Raw genomic sequence first — 21000 nt, forward strand, 5'->3', positions numbered from 1 at the left:
AGTAAGATAAGTGGTCTGTAAACTCTGTGCAAGTCATTTAACCTGCCATTGCCCCAGGTACAAAATAAGTACCTGTATACAATATGTAAACTGCTTTAATTGTAACTACAGAAAGGCGGTATATCAAATCCCATTCGCTTTCCCTTTCAGTGAATGCTGTACATGCTGGTAGGATACCAGCAGACTACATATGTCACTGCAAATTGCCACTACAGAGATCTATGTGCCATCCTTTCCTGGATAGTCAGAAAGGACAACTCTGGGTCACAGGATCACTTTAAAAGCTAAATTAATGACAAAGCACTGTAGTGAGGCACAACTGAGCACAGCGAGATGACCAACCGTGCCTTCTTTCATCAAAGCAAACCCATATTTTGAGAAAAGTACAGTGCTGTAGTGCTATTTCAAAAAATATATATACAAATATGGAACATATGTAACAAATATAAGTGTTCCTTGTCATGGCTAAGAGCCTTACTGGTCTTTTACAAAGCATCGGCGAACAAGCTAAATCGGGACTACTGCCGATAGTTCTGCCCCAAGCACGTGCCATTACCGGGGGGGGGGGAACACCTCCGGAAATGGCTTGTGCAGCAGCCGGTTACCACCAGGTTACCGCGGAAACCCTTATCGCCACCTCAGTGGGTGGCGGTAAGGGCTCCCACCGCATGGCCACGCGGTAAGAGTTCTCTTACCGCATGGCCATGTTTGTCTGGGAGCTTTTTATCCCTTGCGGTAAAAAGAGCTCTGGCATGTGAGAAAAATGACCCCTGCTGCTAGCGCAAGGCCCTTTTTCCCCGCAGCTTGGTAAAAGAACCCCTTAGTATCTCCTTGCATATTTGTGGTCCATGTTTTGCTGTTCACTAGCATCTGGGCTGGACAAGCTTTCAGCAGGCAGCTCACAAATCACATACCCCATAAACATGGGGGAGGGGGCATGCAGAAAGCATTACTGTGAGTTTACTGGCCAAGCAATGTATGAAGGGTTTCAGCATGGGTGTTAACTTCTGTAGAAACCTTTACTGAAGACTGCATTAAAAACATACTTACTGCAACCATGCAGTACAAAAAAACACGTTTTTCCCATATGCTCTGCATGGGAAACTTTCTGCTAGGTCCAGCCCAGTGTAGAGAGGTTGGTTGAGAGGCCTGGGTGTCTAGTGGCACCCCCTCTCTCACTCCAATCTCCCTGCCACAACTTGCTTTCTGCAGGAGCCTGTATCTCTGGTAATATATAAGAGCTGGCCTCCCTCCCTGCCTTGCTCTCTCTGACCTGACCACCAACAGCTAAAAACATGTGGAGGGGCATAATCGAACGGTGTGCCCAAGTTTTCCTGGGGCCGTCCTCGCACGGCTCCATGAAGGGGCGGGGAAACCCGTATTATCGAAACAAGATGGGCGTCCATTTTTCGTTTTGATAATACGGTCGGGGACGCCCAAATCTCAACATTTAGGTTGACCTTAGAGATGGTCGTCCCCGATTTTCGGCGATAATGGAAACCGAGGACCCCCACCTCAGAAACAACTAAATCCAAGCCATTTGGTCGTGGGAGGAGCCAGCATTCATAGTGCACTGGTCCCCCTCACATGCCAGGACACCAACCGGGCACCCTATGGGGCACTGCAGTGGACTTCAGAAATTGCTCCCATGGTGCATAGCTCCCTTACCTTGTGTGCTGAGCCCCCCACCCCCCCAAAAAAAACCCCCACTCCCCACAAATGTACACCACTGCCATAGCCCTAAGGGGTGAAGGGGGGCACCTACATGTGGGTACAGTGGGTTTCTGGTGGGTTTTGAAGGGCTCACATTACCACCACAAGTGTAACAGGTGGGGGGGGGGGGGGGGGGGGGGATGGGCCTGGGTCCGCCTGCCTGAAGTGCACTGTACCCACTAAAACTGCTCCAAGGACCTGCATACTGCTGTCATGGAGCTGGGTATGACATTTGAGGCTGGCAAAGAGGCTGGGGAAAAAAAAATTTTAAGTTTTTTTTTTAGGGTGGGAGGGGGTTGTGACCACTAGGGGCATAAGGGGAGGTCATCCCCGATTCCCTCCGGTGGTCATCTGGTCAGTTCGGGCACCTTTTTGAGGCTTGGTCGCAAGAAAAAATGGACCAAGTAAAGTCACCCAAGTGCTCGTCAGGGACGCCCTTCTTTTTTTCCATTATTGGCTGAGGATGCCCATCTCTTAAGCACGCCCCCGTCCCGCCTTCGTTACGCTGCCGACACCCCCCTGTGAACTTTGGTTGTCCCCGCGATGGAAAGCAGTTGAGGGCGCCCAAAATCCAAAATCAGCTTTCAATTATGCCGATTTGGGCGACCCTGAGAGAAGGACACCCATCTCCCGATTTGTGTCGGAAGGTGGGCGCCCTTCTCTTTCAAAAATAAGCCTGTTAGTATTCTAGTGGGCCCCCACTCCCCAATCTGACTCAGGGTGGGGTCAGTCTACCATGTAAGGGAATTTCACTTTTAAATGGTAGGCTGGCCCTGTCCAGTGCATCCCAGGGTACACCATGCAAGTTGGGGCACCGCCATTTTGAAGATCATGACGCCAGAGGCAGGAACGAGTAAGCCTTCAGGTATGGGGGGGGGGGGGGAAAGGTCTGGGGATGCCACCAGACACCAGGGAAGTTTCTTTTACAGTCAGGGGTGGGTGAGTCAGAGTGGGGGAAGGAAAGAGAGGACCACCAGTCCGAAAGGAATTTTTGTGTGTTGATTTTGGGTGGGCCACTAGACCACCATATATTTTTATGTTTTACTGTTGGGAGACAGGGAGGTTAGATCTGATTGGGTCGGGTCAGGGAGAGGAAAGGAGACTGCTACTCTATCAGGGATAGGGATGATGCAGAAAGCTGAGTCAGGGTGTCAGCAGTTTCCCCCCTGTCACGTCTGTGGCCATGACCACCCTCAGCCTTACCTACTTTCTGGGGGTCAGCAGCTCTGCTGGCTTCTGTCTGTGTTTGTGTTTGTCTTGTCGCTAGTCTCTGTGCTGATTGCTTCACTAGACCTCACCTGTGTGGGCTATGCCTCTCTAGGGAGCCAGCATCTAAGATGGCTGCCACCGGCTCTGTGCCAGCTTCCAAGATGGCTCCTGCTTGTCTTTCCTATGGGCTCACTTCCTATGTGTGTCAAGCCTCTCTTTGGGGTCAGTGTACTCCCTGCTTCTGTCCTACTGCTGGTGACTCATCAGTGAGAGCCTTCATAAGGAAGTGCTGTGCTTGCAGTCAGGGCCTTTGCATAAGTGTTATGCTCTTAGGCCAGGTCAGGTTAGTAAGTGTCTGCTGCACTACTGCTTAGCATCTCTCTGGGTTTCAGCCCAGTTCCTTTCTGTGTCTGTGTCTCTGTTGTCCTTCCGTGGGGGGGTCCTCCCTGCCACTGTCTGTCTGTGGACTGCAGGTCCTTCCTGGCTTACCCTGTGTTTGGGGTGAAGCCTCTGCTCCAGGCTTACCCTGTGTTGGGGTGAAGCCTCTGTTCCTGGCTTACCCTGGGTTGGGGGTGAAGCCTTTGTCTGGGTTTGTTCTCTGTCTGTTCTCAGCCTTTGTGGGTTCCACAGTCAGCGTGTGGAACGGCTGTGGCTTCAGACCATTGGCCTGTTCTTCCTGGTTACTCTGTTTGCTGTGCTGCCTGCCCAAGACCCTTGGCCTGTTATTCCTGGTTTGCTCTCTTTACCCTGAACCCTGCCTTGCCTAGCCTGTGTGCCTACCCTGCTTGTATATCCTGAGGGTATATCCTGAATCCTGTATCTGTCTGGCTAGTGTGTTTTCCTGGGTGATTATTCCTGTATCCTGTCTCCACCTAGCTAGAGGGTTTACCCTGTGGGTATTCCCGGATCCCCGTTCTGCCTAGTGTGTTGCTGCCCTAGTCCTTGCTCCTGCTAGCTTCTGTATGCCTTGTGTTCCTTGGTCTGTCTTCTGGGTCTTGCTAGTGGCTGTGCAGCAGCACACTGTCTGAGTCTAGTTCCATGCCCTGTCGCCCTCGTGTATCCCAGACCCAGGGTGGGTCCTCTGGATCTTCAGTTCCTGCCTTATCCTGCAAGTCCTGCCGGCTGCCTGCACTTCGGAGCTCAACTCTGGAGGAACAGTGGCTAGGTGCAGGTGAAGCTGTTCCTGTCTCATCTGTTCTAGTTGCCTGCCTTGTACTACTCCAGTCCAGAGTTCCAGTACTGCTCTTCTGTGTTTCCAGTCCCGAGGTGGTCTTGCCTGCCGCTGCCGCTCCTCGGCAGTGGCCCAAGGGCTCACGAACTCCAGTCCTGCCTCAAGGACCTGACAGAATGCCTGAGACCTCGAGAACGCAACACCCCCCCGCCCAACATCACCCTTCCTATCAATGCTTGAGCCAATCACAAATCAGGCACTGACAGGAAAAGTCATGCTTAGCAATGAGCTGAGGATTACTGCTGCAATTTTAATGCAGCAGTAATCTGCATACTCATTAATTATAGCATGCTGCGATATTTATTATTTTTTTAGAGATCATTTCACAGTAGAGTATGGGTTCTACTGTTAGGCTTTTTGCACGGGCTCCAGGGATGTTCTCCTGCTGCTACAGGACCATAAAAATGCAAGTAGGGAGATGACAAAGCACTATATCATATACCAGTTTGTAAAATGGCCTCAAGTGACCGAGTTTCTGTTTCTAGCTTAAATAAAGAATGCTTCCGGCTCTTTCCACCTCCTAAACCCAGAGAAGTTAGTAGAAGCAGATGCAGGGAGACCAGGGCTGCCCGGATCCACCGCTGGACTCACCTCCACTAAGTGAGGAGCCACCAAGCTCCAGCAGCGCATCACATGAAGTAGTGGGCGGCCTTTGCTCCGCACAATCCTCAACATCACATCCCCAAGGCGGAACAGGTGGAGAGCACTTCTCCTGTCTTGAGTAGATTTAATTTCTCCTAAAATTAAATAGAATAAAACAATCAGCCACAAGCTCAACCACAGAGATACACGAAATAGTGGCAAATCAATGTTGCATAGTCTGTTCAAACAGCAACACACTATCCCTTAATTCCATATTTGTGCACACAATTTAACATTTACAGCGGCATAATCGAAAGAGAAGGACGCCCATCTTCCGACACAAATCAGGAGATGGGCAGCCTTCCCTCAAGGTTGCCCAAATCGGCATAATCGAAAGCCGATTTTGGGCGTCCTCAACTGCTTTCCGTCACGGGGACGACCAAAGTTCCCGGCAGCGTGTCGGCAGTGTACTGAAGGCGGAATGGGGGCATGGTTAAGAGATGGGCGTCCTCGGCCGATAATGGAAAAAAGAAGGGCGTCCCTGACGAGCATTTGGCCGACTTGGTCCAATTTTTTTCACGACCAAGCCTCGAAAAGGTGCCCAAAATGACCAGATGACCACCGGAGGGAATCGGAGATCTCCTCCCCTTACTCCCCCAGTGGTCACCAACCCCCTCCCACCCCCCTCCAAAAAAAAAATTTAAAAACATTTTTTGCCAGCCTCTATGCCAGCCTCAAATGCCATACCCAGCTCCATCACAGCAGTATGCAGGTCCCTGGAGCAGTTTTTAGTGGGTGTAGTGCACTTCAGGCAGGCGGACCCAGGCCCACCCCCCCACCTGCTACACTTGTGCTGGTAAATGGGAGCCCTCCAAAACCCACCGTACCCACATCTAGGTGCCCCTTTAAGGGCTATGGTAGTGTTGTACAGTTGTGGGTAGTGGATTTTGGGGGGGTTTGGGGGGCTCAGCACCCAAGGTAAGGGAGCTATGCACCATGGGAGCAATTTATGAAGTTCACTGCAGTGCCCCCTAGGGCATGTGAGGGGGACCAGTGCACTGGTCCTGGTATGTGAGGGGGACCAGTGCACTGCGAATGCTGGCTCCTCCCACGACCAAAGGGCTTGGATTTGGTTGTTTTTGAGATGGGCGTCCTTGGTTTCCATTATGGCCGAAAACCAGGGACGACCATCTCTAAGGTCAACCATCCCAACATTTAGGTCAACCATCTCTTAGGTTGACCTAAATGTTGAGATTTGGGCGTCCCTGACCGTATTATTGAAACAAAAGATGGACACCCATCTTGTTTCGATAATACGGGATGCCCTGCCCCTTCGCGGGGACATCCTCAGAGATGGGCGTCCCCGTTCGAAAATGCCACTCCACGTGAACAAAGTTATGCATGTTATAGACTATTGTGCTTGTAACTTCACTGTTAAATTAGCTGTTAATTGGTGTTAATGACCAATAATTGCTATAATTGGGGTTAATTAGCACTAATTTGCAGTTCCATGTGTAACTGTCCTTAAGTAGTCTACAAATTCAGTGCACAAAATCCATAGTGCACAACTGCAAAGGGGGGGGTCATGGATCTGGGAGGGGCATATGCAAGTCATGGGTGTGCCTAGCACTTACATGCGCAGGTTACAGAATACTAGGGGTTACTGCTTATCATCCCAGCACTTAACTTGAGCTGACCTGTAGAGAATTACTGTACGGGGGTAATTTTATAAAGCATGTGAAACATTTTACATGTGGGAAAACAGCTCTTAATATTTGTGTGTTATGTATACTTATACACGATCTTGGAAATATGGGGTACTGAATGTTAGGCACTACTTCCGCAGCAGGCCCATCCCTCCCCCCACCTGTTACACTTGTGGTGGTAAATGTGAGCCCTTCAAAACCCACCAGAAATCCACTATACCCACATGTAGGTGCCCCCCTTCACCCATAAGGGCTATGGTAGTGGTGTACAGTTGTGGGGAGTGGGTTTGGGGGGGGGGTTGGGGGAACTTAGCACACAAGGTAAGGGAGTTATGCACCTGGGAGCAATTTCTGAAGTTCACTGCAGTGCCCCCTAGGGTGCCCGGTTGGTGTCTTGGCATGTCAGGCGGACCAGTGCACTATGAATGCTGGCTCCTCCCACGACCAAATGGCTTGGATTTGGTCGTTTCTGAGATGGGCGTCCTCGGTTTCCATTGTCGCCAAAAATCGGGGATGACCATCTCTAAGGACGACCATTTCAAAGGTTGACCTAAATTTTGTGATTTGGGCATCCCTGACCGTATTATCGAAACAAAAGATGGACGCCCATCTTGTTTCAATAAAACGGGTTTCCCCGCCCCTTCACGGGGACGTCCTGCAAGGACGCCCTCAGGAAAACTTGGGCGCCCCTTTCGATTATGCACCTCTGAATATTTAATTACATCTGTTTCTAACTCAAGTTTTACTGGTCTAACTAGGGGCGGCCTGACCATTAGGCCACCTGAGGCGGGGGTCTCAGGCAGCACTCCTCAGGAATGGCATCTCGGGGGGGGGGGGGCGGTTTCGTGGTGTTTTATCTCTTCACATTGACTTTCCAAACGCAGCAGTAATTCCCATACGCTGCTGGCACCTGCCTCTTCCCTTTACTGCGGCCACCTGAAGTAACTTCCTGTTTTGCTCAGGCAGCCGCAGTAAAGGAAAGAGGCAGGTGCCGGTGGCAGCAGGGCAGCGTATAGGAATCACTGCCGCTGCCGGGTTTGGAACGTCACCGCAACTAGCGAGGCAATTAAATTTGCTGATGACACAAAGTTATTCAAAGTCGTTAACTCGCGACAGGATTGTGAAAAATTACAGAAGGACCTTACGAGACTGGGCGGCTAAATGGCAGATGACGTTTAATGTGAGCAAGTGCAAGGTGATGCATGTGGGAAAAAAGAACTCGAATTATAGCTACGTCATGCAAGGTTCCACGTTAGGAGTTACGGACCAAGAAAGGGATCTGGATGTTGTCGTTGATAATACACTGAAACCTTCTGCTCAGTGTGCTGCTGCGGCTAGGAAAGCGAACAAAATGTTGGGTATTATTAGGAAAGGTATGGAAAACAGGTGTGAGGATGTTATAATGCCGTTGTATCGCTCCGTGGTGCGACCGCAACTTGAGTATTGTGTTCAATTCTGGTCGCCGCATCTCAAAAAAGATATAGTAGAATTGGAAAAGGTGCAGCGAAGGGCAACTAAAATGATAGCAGGGATGGGACGACTTCCCTATGAAGAAAGACTAAGGAGGTTAGGGCTTCTCAGCTTGGAGAAGAGACGGCTGAGGGGAGACATGATAGAGGTATATAAAATATGAGTGGAGTGGAACAGGTGGATGTCAAGTGTCTGTTCACGCTTTCCAAAAATACTAGGACTAGGGGGCATGCGATGAAACTACAGTGTAGTAAATTTAAAACAAAATCGGAGAAAAATTTTCTTCCCCCAACGCAAAATTAAACTCTGGAACTCGTTGCCGGAGAACGTGGTGAAGGCGGTTATCTTAGCAGAGTTTAAAAAGGGGTTAGATGGTTTCCTAAAGAACAAGTCCACAAACCACTACTAAATGGACTCGGGAAAAATCCACAATTCCAGAAATAACAAGTATAGAATGTTTGTACGATTGGGAAACTCGTCAGGTGCCCTTGGCCTGGATTGGCCGCTGTCGTGGACAGGATGCTGGGCTCGATGGACCCTTTGGTCTTTCCCAGTGTGGCATTACTTATGTTATATGACCAGCTGACTTTATTTAAGGCACTAGGTTTAAGCACAGGCAAGTTATTGGCAGAAAGCAAACAGAGTTTTCTAGCAGTCTGAGCTGTAATGACTGCCAGATTACATACTGTAAGGAAGTTGGGGAGTGAAGATTATATTACAAAATAGGCTTCAATTTCACTGCATCTGAGTGCAGTATAATTTGCCTTAACTGACTGATCCAAAACCATTTCCATGAAAGCATTCACAGTAAAAGCAGTGAGTTATTGTGCTTCTTAAAATTCTGTTAACTTGTAGTCACATAAAATGATATATTTACACATAATTTAAACTACAGTTACAATCAACTGCAGTGTTTTGCGTAATTAGCTGAGCTGTGGGCCTCAATGATTATCTTGCTTTGACTTAACAGAGTTTTGCTTCATTCTGTTGCCTATATTGAGTTAATCACATAAATCCATTCGAGGCACATCTATAAACTGGAACCTAGAGGGGCGTAGCCAGACTTCGGAGGGAGGGGGGGTCCAAAGCCTGAGGTGAGGAGGCACATTTTAGCCCCCCCCCCGCCACCACCAACTTTGACCCCCCTGCCGACGACCCTCTCCTCTGGCCGCCGTCGCCTACCTTTGCTGGCGGGGAACCCCAAACCCCGCCAGCTGAGGCCCACTTCTTCCTTCGTTCTGTTTCTGACTCTGACGTCAGACTCAGAAACAGAACGAAGGAAGAAGAGAACCTTGGCTGGCGGGGGTTGGGGTCCCCCGCCAGCAAAGGTAGCAGACGGTGACGGCGGGTTGGCGGCGGGAGGGGGGGGGGGGGGTCGAGAGGGTCGTCGGCAAGGGGGTCCAGGGCCAAATCTACGGGGCCCAGGCCCCCATGGCCCCACGTAGCTACGCCCCTGTAGAAGTAGATGCAACTTGCACACATCAAAAGTGCCATTAACTGGCAGGCGTCTATGTGCACTAGATGCTACTCAATAAGGTAACGTCGAAGTGCTATAGAGCTAGATTCTATAAGTGATGCTTACAAAATTGCTGCCACAAAAATAGCTAAAACAGCATTCTATAAAGCTGTGCCTAAAGCTCAGTGCAGTTTATAGAATTAACGCTTAAGCAAAGAGGTTGCATGTAAATTTAGTCACCGCCGTTTGCACCATGGTGCAAATGCCTGCCCCTAAATTTATGCACGGAGCACCGCTATTCTATAATTACGTGTGTAATGCAAATCCCACGTCTCCAATCTGCCTTAAAATGACCGTGTCCCTGCCCATTTCTGTACCGCACATAAATTTTAAGCACGGATCCCATGCCTAACTTTACACGCGTTATTCCCAATTAAATCTAATTAGTGACAATAATTGCTTGTTAAAAAAGCTAATCATTGGCACCAACTGGCTCATTATGCTATTAAATTGCGCATGCAAATCGGGAGCATGCCTAAATTTGCATGCGCAATTTTTGGTGACCTTTATAGAATCAGGGGGGTAGTACCTAACTGCAAAGGGGAGGGGGAGGGGGATACCCATGGGTGGGCCTCCCAGTTATGTGTGTAGTTTATAGAACACTATCAACTACACGTCACTTGGTGCACTTAGCTGTGCGAAATTACACCTGCCACTGACATGGGCGTAAGATGGCACGCCTAAACATGGGTGTGCTAATGCTGACATTGCGCTTGTATCCCCTAGCATTGGAGCACCCAGAGGTGCCAATTTACAGAATAGCCCTGGTTGTTTTCAACATTCAGGGCCAGCCTTGATAACAACCAGCACAAATGCAGTCAAGAGAAGGGGTGGGGCTACAAGTTATGCAAAGAGCATTGATATTCAGTGCTACTTGGGTAACTTTATCTGTTTTAAGTAGGACCATGCAAAATAGGTATCCTAAACAGAACTTTCCCATCTAAGACTGCAAATTCAGCGGACCTGCTTAAAATGAATAGGCCAGTTGAAGATCCAGCATAAAGATAAGCACAAAAGTCACCTATTTATCTTGATACAGCAGCTGCTCCACTGAATACAACCTATAAAAATAATGTACTTATTTTTTTGTTGCATTTGTATCCCACATTTTCCAAATTTGCAGGTTCAATGCGGCTTACATTATGCCGTAATGGCGATCGCCATTTCCGGGTAGAGAATTACAAATGGCATTGCATTAAGGCACATAAAATGGTACAATAGAAAACAAAGTGGTAATGCATTGAAGTTCCTGAATAATAGAGTGAATTATGAAATAAGTTAGATTATCAACTATAGAAAGTTCATTTCCAGCATGAGAAATAAAATTCAGTCCGGCCTGAGAAACAAAGTGGTAGTGCGTGTTGTGCAACTTTCATTAGTAACTGAGAAGGTTATCGGTCTAATGTAAAGCGTTGGTTATTGTATAGTTCAGGCAGAGTCTAGTTTTCTAGTGACTAGGATGGGTCTTTGTGGTATGCCTTCTTGAACAGGTTGGTTTTCAGTAGTTTTTGGAAGATTGTTAGGTCATGCGTATTTGCGCGCTTATGTAGGAGAAGCTGGATACATATGTGGATTTATATTTAGGTCCTTTGCAGAAGGGTGAAGACTTACCTGGCATTGCTAAGGAGTAGTCAACTGTGTCTGTGACAGAATGGAAGAGCTGAGACTGGGAGGCCTTTTTCAGCTGGTAAAGGAAACCCCCCAGAGCCACCAGGTTCAGCTTGTCAGCAGCACCTTCAAACAGCCTGCAAATAAGGGGAGAATGTAGGTAAGTTTAAGAGCCTGCACCGTGCGGTCTTGTTCATTCAGTCTGCTGCAGAAGGGAAAAGTGGAAAAAAGTGTTGCATATCCAGCCCAGTGCCCAGGAGATGTCAGCACCAAAGCCACCTTTACAACTTGTATTCATGAATACAGGTTAAGCAGAGAGACCAAAGGGGGTAATTCTCCAAGTGGGTGCTTCCTTTTAGGTGTTCCAATCTACGTAATGACAGCCTACTCTAGAATGCAGGGTTCTCAACCCAGTCCTCAGGACACACCTAGCCAATCAGATTTTCAGGACACTCACAATGAATATGCACGAGATATATTTGCAAACAATGCGGCAGTGCACGCAAATTTATCTCATCTATATTCATTGTGGTTATCCTGAAAACCTGACTGGCAAGGTATCTCCAGAGGACTGGGTTGAGAACCCCTGCTATAGTGGCAGCTTGCTGCCTAGATTCCATTACAGAATACAAATGCAAACTTGGTACTGGGGTGCCAGCAGGTGCCTGAATGTGGCAATGGTGTACATAACTTATGGTGTTCTGTATGTGGTGCATGCATATTGCAGCAGTGCCCAAGCCCCCCCCCCCATGCTCTGACCTTACAGAGTATACACTTACCAACGAAAGTGACAATATTCTGTACATTTACGCACTCAAGTGGCTCGTAATGCGAGTGCCCAGTTACAGAATTGCCCTTAAACCCCCTAATTCTGTAAAGGTTGCCATAAATTGCGCATGCACCCAATTTGCGTGTGACATTTAATTGAACAACTTAATTAGCGCCAATAATTGGCTTTTTAACAAGCAATTGCCACTAATTAAAGTTAATTGAACTTTACATGTGTAAAATATTTACGCATGTTTTGAAAAAGGGGTTATGGAAATGCACAGAATGCGTGTGTTCCTAAAATGGACGTGCATTATAGAATAACAGGGATATACAATTAATATATGTGCATACATGTGCACCACCTTTCCAGTTGGTGCAAACGGCCACGCCTAAAGTTAGGGGTGATTCCTGGGCATAAGCACTATTCTATAAAACGTACCTAAGTGTGGATTATAGAATATCACTTTTTTCAGTGCCATATATAAAATCTAGCCCAAAATGCTATAAAGATCAAACCTACACTTTTAACCTTCAAGGTGGTCGCCACCAGAATAGGGTTGAGTAACAATGACTACGCAATTCAAGGTAGAGTGACTCCTAGAATTCTACTACAAGATTTATCTTCCCATCATAAATGGGAAACTTTCTGGTAAGGGAAGGTTTCCCAAGTTTGGAGTTATTTTGCGCGATTTATCTGCCCATCCTCAAGGTGGCAGCAGAGTATAAAAGTGATTCCCTGATTCACAACATAGACACATGGAGCTGAAGTTGAAAGGAGCCAGGGAGCTAACAAGAGCTGCAGATTTCCAGGCTCTAGGGGAGTTGAGGGGCAGCTATGGGCTGTGCTTTCAGGTCTCTCACTGACATGGTGAAGTGCTCACTTCCACTGTTAAGGTGGCTAAGTTCTAGGAGTGACCCAACAGTCCAGCAAGTTTGGGAGGTCATTGTCACATCCCTGAAACAAGGAGATCTCATACTCAAACAGGACAGTAGCCAGGTAGTCCATAGATCCTCTTTTCCACACAGAAAGTTAAGAGCTTCTAAGAAGGGCACTAGAGCTTTGGTAATAACTCCGAGTCCTTGAATGCCACCAATGGGTCTGGTCTTCAGGATATCCTAAGGCAGTGGTTCCCAAACTTGGTCCTGGGGGCACCCCAGCCAGTTAGGTTTTCAGGATTTCCTCAATGAATATTCATAAGAGAGATTTGCATGCAGTAGAGGCAGTGAATGCAAATCTCCCCCATGAATATTCATTGTGGATAGCCTGAAAACCTAAATGGCTGGGTGCCTCCAGGACCAGGTTTGGGAACCACTGCCCTAAGGAAAAGGCATTACCTTTGTTGTATGCAAATCTCTCTCACGCATATTCATTAGAGATATACTGAAACCCTGAGCCATTGGCAGTCCTCGAAAACTGAAAGACCAAAGCTCTAGGAACATAGGTCCTACAGTTCTTTCGAGAAGCCTGGGGAGTGATTTTCTGTGGATCTGATATTTTTCTGCTTTAGAACTCTATGGAGATTAGCTATTAAAACTTACAGACCACTTTCTGTACCTTTCTGGCTTTTGTGCTGTTTTTGCTGATTTAAGACTTCAGGAAAAATTTTGTCTTCTAGTTTGGAATAAAGGCCCCATGTGGAGTTATTTCTGTGAAGAAACTAAGTAACTGATCTCTATTTCCACAAATTCATTTGTTTCAGTTTTGGAAAAGGAGTGCTTAGGTTATTTTCAGCCGTACCTGTCTGCCTGTGTCGAAAGGGTGCAGACGGCCTTAGCAGCACTGCTGCCGTTCATCAGGCTGCCTGCACGAAGGTCAAAGGCCCTGCCCTTGCAACTCTCCTTGACCAGCTCCTGGATGGGAATGGGCTGAATAACAGGGTTCTTGCTCAGAGTACTGTCTTGCTCAGGGCTTGAATCCTCCATGTAGTGATCTGTCACCAGGTCCCCTGCGGCCTGCTGCTTGGGCTGGGTTATTGCCAGAGGAGGCTGAGAGGTGCCATCACTGAAATGGGTATGCTCCAGGGTGCTGACGTATTCACACACTCTAGGGAAATATGGAAGCATAATTTTCAGAACACCACACAGAAGATCTGCTTTAACCTGAGGTAGCTTCGGCTGGCACACGCTACAATCATGAATACAAAAAAAACAGGAATATTAAAAATTTTAAATGTAAATTTTCAGTAGGATGCCTGGCTAGAATGCTACCTGCTTATTTTTTTTTTTTCAGCTTGCACAAATTCAGTTGACATCCAAAACAATGAACCCATGCAATGTGAGTCCCCTTTACTAAGCTGCATTAAATTTTTATAGTTGCCATGCATTAATTGATAAATTAATTCACTAACTTTTGGGGGCATACCCAGCATCTTCCCAGACATGTTGCCTGCGCTGACCATTGGAGCCAACTTTTCAAAATGATTGGGGGTGCTGAATTTTTTTTTTTACAGGTGGTGCATTCACCCTCCCCCCTCCCAGTTCCAGGTCCCCCTCCCTCCCTCTAAGATCCAGGGTCCCCCCTCCCTTCCAGTTCCAGGCCCCCTTCCTCCGAATTTTAAAAGTCATCTATCTTACCTCGTCGGGGTTAGGGCGGCAGCAGCGGTAAAAAGCATGCAGGCTCGGCGCTTAGTTGTTTTCCCTTTTCTCTCTCTCAGCTCTGGTCCTGCCCTCATTTCCTGTTTCCGCAAGGGCGGGACCAGAGCTGAGAGAGAGAGAAGGGAAAACAACTAAGCACCGAGCCGAGCCTGCATGCTTTTTACCGCTGTTGCTACCCTAACCCTGATGAGGTAAAATAGATGACTTTTAAAATTCGGAGGGAGGGGGCCTGGAACTCAAAGGGAGGGAGGGAACGAACTTCCGGTGGGTGAACGAACTTCCGGTGGGTGAAATATTGGGGGTGCTCGAGCACCCACAGCACCCACAGAGTCGGCGCCTATGGCGCTGACGATAAAGCAGATGCATCTAACTGCTCTGCATTATCATGTTAAATGTAAGGTGGATTGCCCACGCCATTCCACATTTGCCAGTTAATGTGGGAATTACTGCATGCTAAATGTCAAGCCACTGCAGTAACTATTAGTGCAGAAATACTGAACCAGCAAAATGCACAAAAAAGAAGCCAGCCTGGTAATCCTGTCTCAGTGCAATGTGCTGCCAAGCACACGCATTGAAGTTCAAATCCTGGGCCAGGATTCTGCTTCCCAAACTGGCCAGGAATTCTATGAAGGCAGCCTTTGCAGCCCCTGGATGGAGGACAGTCTCAGCTTTTACACATCAGCAGGGCCGCCGAGAGACTGAGCCAGGCCCGGGACAAGGCCGCCTCTCCCCCCCCCCCCCCACCCGAGGTCGCCGGGCCCCACCGTCCACCTGCCACTGGGCCCTCTCTCCACGCCCGGGCCCTCTGCACTGACCTTAAGTGCCTCACCTTCGAAAGCGCAGAAAGCAGCGGCAGACCACTCCTTCCTTCTGTGTCCCACCCTCACGGAAGTTACATCAGGCGAGGGCGGGACACGGAAGGAAGGAGTGGTCTGCCGCTGCTTGCTGCGCTTTCGAAGGTGAAGCGCTTAAATTCAATGCCAGGGAGCGACAGAGGGCGGGCGGGCCGGACTGTGGCGGCGGCGCCAGGCCCCCCTCGGAGGTCTGGGCCCGGGGAATTTTGTCCCCCCTGTCCCCCCCTCTCGGCGGCCCTGCACATCAGCAACATCTACTGGTTAGATTTAGAGACCAGCAACAAAGGATCCTCCCCAACCCCATCTCTTACCTAAGGCCCTTGGTGGGGTAGTGGGCCTGCTCTCAGACCATGGCTTCAAATTGGAGGCTGCAATCTCCAGTGCTAATTTTGGGGGTGGGGGTTCTGATGCCTCAAGGAGAAAAGGGGGGGCGACGGCTGCTCCCATGAATATATGTGGGGGGGGGGGGGGAGGGATGTTGCACACTGTTTGCCCCGCATGCAGCTTTGCAAAGTTGCTGTTCCCACCGGACGTGGACAGTCATACACATGAAGTCCTGTATCTGCTCTGCAAGAGGTTCTAAGTTTGGCTCAGCCTCTTTCACAATGGGAATACACATATTGTGAAGCGCTGCATATGACTGGTAGCGCTATAGAAATGATTTGTAGTAGTAGTTGTAGTAGTATATTAAAAATCATTTACCCATCAGCCTTTGCACCTCCACCGAAGCACAAGTTTCATATGAGTTTATTTCTGTCAAGCTTTAAAACAAGAGATTTAGGGGAGGATTTTGCCCTTAATCTCCAGTTTTATTTTTGCTTTCTAAATGAAAAACAAAAACTTTACCAGCTGCCTTTTTATTATTTGGCTCCATTTATAAAATACGTTAATGGTGCCAAGCACTTATACGTGGAAGCTGTCAAGTGGTGCCACTTTTTTTTTTTAATCTACCTTTACTTTTTAAACATTGCTTTTCCTGCTATACAAACTGATAAAATACATGTAGCTTCCTTATATGTGTTTTACAAAAGGCTCTGTGTTTGGCATAACCTTTTGTAAAATAGTGGGGAAATGTGAATATTCTGACTCGGATGTCCCATTTCCCAGACAACCCCTATGCAAAATAGGGCTTGAACTCTCAAAGTTAGGAGCCTGAATGCTCTGAACATCAGCTTTTATGCTTTAAGATGTATTAAAAATGGCACTGTAACTAATTTGAGCAGTAAAATGTCTATTATTGGGGTATATGTTAAGCTAAAGATAACCTAATTGCTATTGGAGTGGAGTAGCCTTAGTGGTTAGAGCAGTGCTTGCCAATCTATTGAGAGTCATGACCCCAAGTTACACAGCTGCTAAAAGTTCACGACCACTGGAGGGCGCAGGACAATGTACCCACCTAGGTCACAACCCCAAATGCGAGTTTCGGTCATGACCCACAGCTTGGGAAGCTGTGAGTTAGTGCTGTTGAGAACCAGGGAAAGCAAGGTTCAAATCCTCTCACTGCCACAGCTATAACTCTCGGCAAGTCACTTTGCCATCCTCTGGCAGATTATAAATAGTCTGGGGTCCAGAACTCCTTACTACACCTGAAATATAATTCACCTTCAGCACAGGTTTGGATTGATGAGTGATTTGATTTGAATTGCACTCGAAATTGATGATCCTACCCCACCCATCAGACATAACAAAAATCACATGGAGGAGAAAAAAAATCATCACATCACTTTCAGAATCACAGCCTCCCTCCTGGAAAGCCCTCTAGCTCCTTACTAGTTTCCCTCTGTCCCCAAGATGCAGCCTCTCTTGTAGGAACCCCTACACTTACCTCTTCCCAGTTTGGAAGGGGCAAGGTTCAAGCTTGTCCCATCATTTCCACTGAATTTCCCAACTAACGCCTCTCTATGTCTGACTTCCTTCCAGTCATACTGCTCAGAAAGATTGTAGTTGTACCTGAAGACGTGAGGCCAGCAGTCTTGATTGTGACTTCCCATCTCCAGCCCCACACTGAGGATTGCATCCATGCACAGAACATGCGCTGTGTGCAGCCGCACTCCTGGCACCTTTCCCATCTGCTCCAGCTTCTGTTCCACTTTCTGTTTTACTAAAGTGGTGTAAAACAAACACAAAGCCACCACACATATACACACAAAAAAATTACTAATCAGTTCTGCTATTTCCTTTTGTGACAGGTTTAGCAAAATTGATTTTACCCTAGGTGTAAATTTAGGAGGTAATCTTAGAAGGGACAGCCATTACTAAAAAGAGTTGACTGGTATGTAAGAGCACACCTGTAAAAGTAGCAATTATAGAATAGGTGCTACTTATAAACGGAAGGAGCTGTATAGAGAAGTTTCAAGGTGGTGTGTACTGTGCGTAGGTTGGGCAAGTCATAGAACATAAGTGTTGCCATATTGCAACAGACTGAAGGTCCATCTAGCCCAGTATCCTGTTTCCAACAATGGCCATTCCAAGTCAAGATCCCAGAACAGGAAAACAGATTTTATGCTGCTTATCCTGGAAATAAGCAGTGGATTTTCCCCAAGGCTTAGAGATTTTTCTTTTAGGAAATTAGCCAAACCTTTTTTAAACCCTGCAAAGCTAACTGCAAATTATACGTGTATTCCTTATTTTACAACGGCAATATATGAATATCCAGAAAATGTTCACTGTCTGCTAGCTCCTTGTTTGGGTCCGGAAATTGGAGGACAGCTTAAGGAGGAGACGTGTGTTATCCAAGAGGCATTCAAACCCACCTCAAAATGCTAAACGTTTGGAGTTTCACAGCTCAGCTCCTTAAGTGGCTCCACTTGTATGTGCAGTTTTACAAATCAACCACTTAACATGTCAAAACTGTGTAACTGCCAGTTATTTTACAAATATGTGGATACACAAAAGTAGATGGTAATTTTATTACAAGATACCCACATTAATAAGGCAGGAAGGCAACTATGTGTTTTTGTAAAATACTAGCACAAATCCTGCAGAAATCACGCTTAGATCAAAGATGTGCTGGTCGATATTCAAAACGATTTAACTGGCCACTGACCGGTTAAATTGCTTGTTCAGGGATATCCGTTAATTTTCAGCCAGAGGCACATAACTGATTATTGCTGCTGAAGAGTGGTCAGGGCCCCTGGGCAGTGAAGGTCATCAGGGCTTCCCCCTCCACTGCCTGCCACCCTGCTGCTGCACCACTGCCCCCTCTTGCACCACCACCACCCCAGTCCTACCATGAAGGGTCTAGTGGCTTTTTTGGGGACAGGAAAGAGCCCCATTCTTTCCTGTTCACTATTGTTACTGTGCCCAGTGGCGGTGCCGCTGTGTTTTTCAAAATGGCTGCTCAGAGACTTACTGCAGTAGTCTCGCGGGTCTCAGCAATCTTGCGAGAGTCTTGGCAGCCATTTTTAAAACATGCCGGCACCAACAAAGCGGCAGAGGGCAGGAGAGAGTGGGATTTTTTCCTGCCCCGCAGAGGCCAGTAGATCACCAGGTCCTTCAAGGTAGGTCTGGGGAGGGCTGCAATGTGCTGGGGCGGCAGCGGGCAACCAGGCAGAGCCTCTGGGTCCTTGAGCACTGCCCAGTTACTCAAATGGTCAGTCCGCCCCTGCCGCTGAAAATTAGTGGTTAACGCCTAACTGAAAACTGGATACTTTGGGGGTGTTCCAGCGGCAGTCAGCAGTTGGCCGGTTAAGTGCTGATATTCAGTATAAATGAGGCTGCATAAATCACAGTTATATCTTTATTCACCAGCCAGGGGTGTAGCCAGACCTCGACAGGAGGGGGAGGGGCACAGCCCAAGGTGGGGGAGCACATTTTGGCAAGCCTCCCCAACGCCCCCCTCCCGCCATCACTTCCTCCCCCCACCTCGTGACCACTACTGCTTCCCTGCCGCCGCTTCCACCCCCCTCTCCCACTGCAAAGGTACCTTGGCTGGCAGGGGTCCCCAACCCCCGCCAGCTAAAGCGTTTGTCCCGTGCTGGTCTCACATTGCCTGGCGCCCTGTTCTGTTTTCAGTCGCTGTGCAATGTGAGACCAGCGCGGGACAAACACTTTAGCTGGCAGGGGTTGGGGACTCCCACCAGCCAAACCGGGGGCCCCAGAGCTAATTTGGGGGGCCCAGGCCCCCGTGCCCCCCCCCCCCCCCATAGCTACGCCACTGTCACCAACCCATGGCTACTTTAGTTCTGAATATCGACTTAACTGGCTCTGCATTAGCCAGCTTCGCACAAACCGGATATTCAATGCCACAGTCCGGACATGGCCCAACACTAAATATCCGGGAAGAACACCAGCAGCGGTCAGCAAAACACTGACCATTGCCGGATTAACACTGATCACGTGGATGTAATGTTTTCTTGGCAACAGGTGTAAATGTACACATGGATTTTATAAAATACGCATATGAACTGTGACTCCGCACAAGCTCCGCCTCTGAGTGCTCCTACTCTACAAATAGGCACTGGGCTGCACCACATACATTTTAGGTGTGATCTAATTTCATAAGAGTGTTCTATGTGCAAAACTGGTTTATAAAATCACCCTCATAGTGTACATGTACACCACCTTTCGAGCTGGTGTAATTCTGCATCATTATTAGTGAACTATTGGAGCCAGTTGTGGGGACCCGTTTTATAAAAAAGGTGGGAATATAAGCCAGGCTATCCAAAGAATGGAACCAAATTGTCTTTAAAAAAAACCAAAATTTAATAATTTTCAAACAAATGATAATATAACAATCACACATTAAAAATGAGTCATTTTTAATGTGTGATTGTTATATTATCATTGTTTGAAAATTATTAAAATTTGGTTTTTTAAAGACAATTTGGTTCCATTCTTTGGATAGCCTGGCTTATATTCCCCCCTTTTTTATTTTTCATTTCACGCCTCATGGGATCTATTGAGTTCTCCACTTTTTGTGGATTCTCTCTAGACCCATTTTATAAGACACAAAAGAATTTATGCTGTGCTGGATCCTGTGATCTACTGAATTTGATATATTTATGATTTCCTTTATTACTACTGGTTTCGTTCATTTTTCCATTATTAAGTCAAGCCAACTCCTCTGTTCCTGCTTTGCAGAGGGATTACAGCTGTCCATCTTTTGGAACAACTCCTACCTTCCAAGAGTGCCCAAATAGGATTGACAGAGGGATTGGTAGCAGTTATTTCGTAGGATGTATCCTGTCTGAGCCATTGACTCCTAAATTAATAGTCAGCGGCCTACCCCCCCCCACCCTCTGTATTCCTGTGACTTATCTGTGGGCCTTTTCCATCTCTTTATTCTACAAATACTACATTAAGAGTATTTGTTTATTGCTTTTCTTCACCATCTCCCTTTACAATCCTTCCTCTAATTAAAGTAGTTTAAAAACTGATTCTCTGTTGAGTCACACCCTGCGTTTACCCTGTGCTATAGTATCGCCAGGCTCTTGGGATTCTTTGTCTTCTTTCTCCTCTTGAACACAGGATGCAGCTGCCATCTGAGCCAGTGCTGATGCACAGTTAGCCGCCACCCCTGCAACAACAAAACCCACGTTGTTTACTAAACAGTTCCAGTTCCATTTTCACTTTAATGGCTGTAATCCCAGTCTCTAGAGCACAAACACCCTGAATGGCTCATGGTCAGGTCATCAGGCCGGAGGGGTGCAGAGAGCAGCCGCGCGCCTGTTGGCTACGCTGGTTCCCTGCTCCCTCTGCCCCTGAACAGGTTACTTCCTGTTCCGGGGCAGAGGAAGCAGGGAG

General features: G+C 47.6%; 1 protein-coding gene across 1 annotated transcript in view; it reads right to left on the minus strand.

Moving 5' to 3' along the window:
* The window catches only part of LOC115458854 (brefeldin A-inhibited guanine nucleotide-exchange protein 3-like), a gene marked incomplete at its 3' end in the record, with an annotated part of 189363 nt that overhangs the window by 11695 nt on the left and 156668 nt on the right, over positions 1-21000 (minus strand). Inside the window, exons 18-22 of the mRNA XM_030188691.1 lie at positions 20663-20773; positions 17206-17356; positions 13545-13850; positions 11039-11172; positions 4745-4890 (exon numbers count right to left, since the gene is read on the minus strand). Of these exons, the coding sequence (XP_030044551.1) occupies positions 4745-4890; positions 11039-11172; positions 13545-13850; positions 17206-17356; positions 20663-20773 (848 nt within the window). The remainder of the gene's footprint in view (positions 1-4744; positions 4891-11038; positions 11173-13544; positions 13851-17205; positions 17357-20662; positions 20774-21000) is intronic.

This window comes from Microcaecilia unicolor, unplaced genomic scaffold (assembly GCF_901765095.1).
Source record: "Microcaecilia unicolor unplaced genomic scaffold, aMicUni1.1, whole genome shotgun sequence".
Classification (NCBI taxonomy): Eukaryota; Metazoa; Chordata; class Amphibia; order Gymnophiona; family Siphonopidae; genus Microcaecilia; species Microcaecilia unicolor.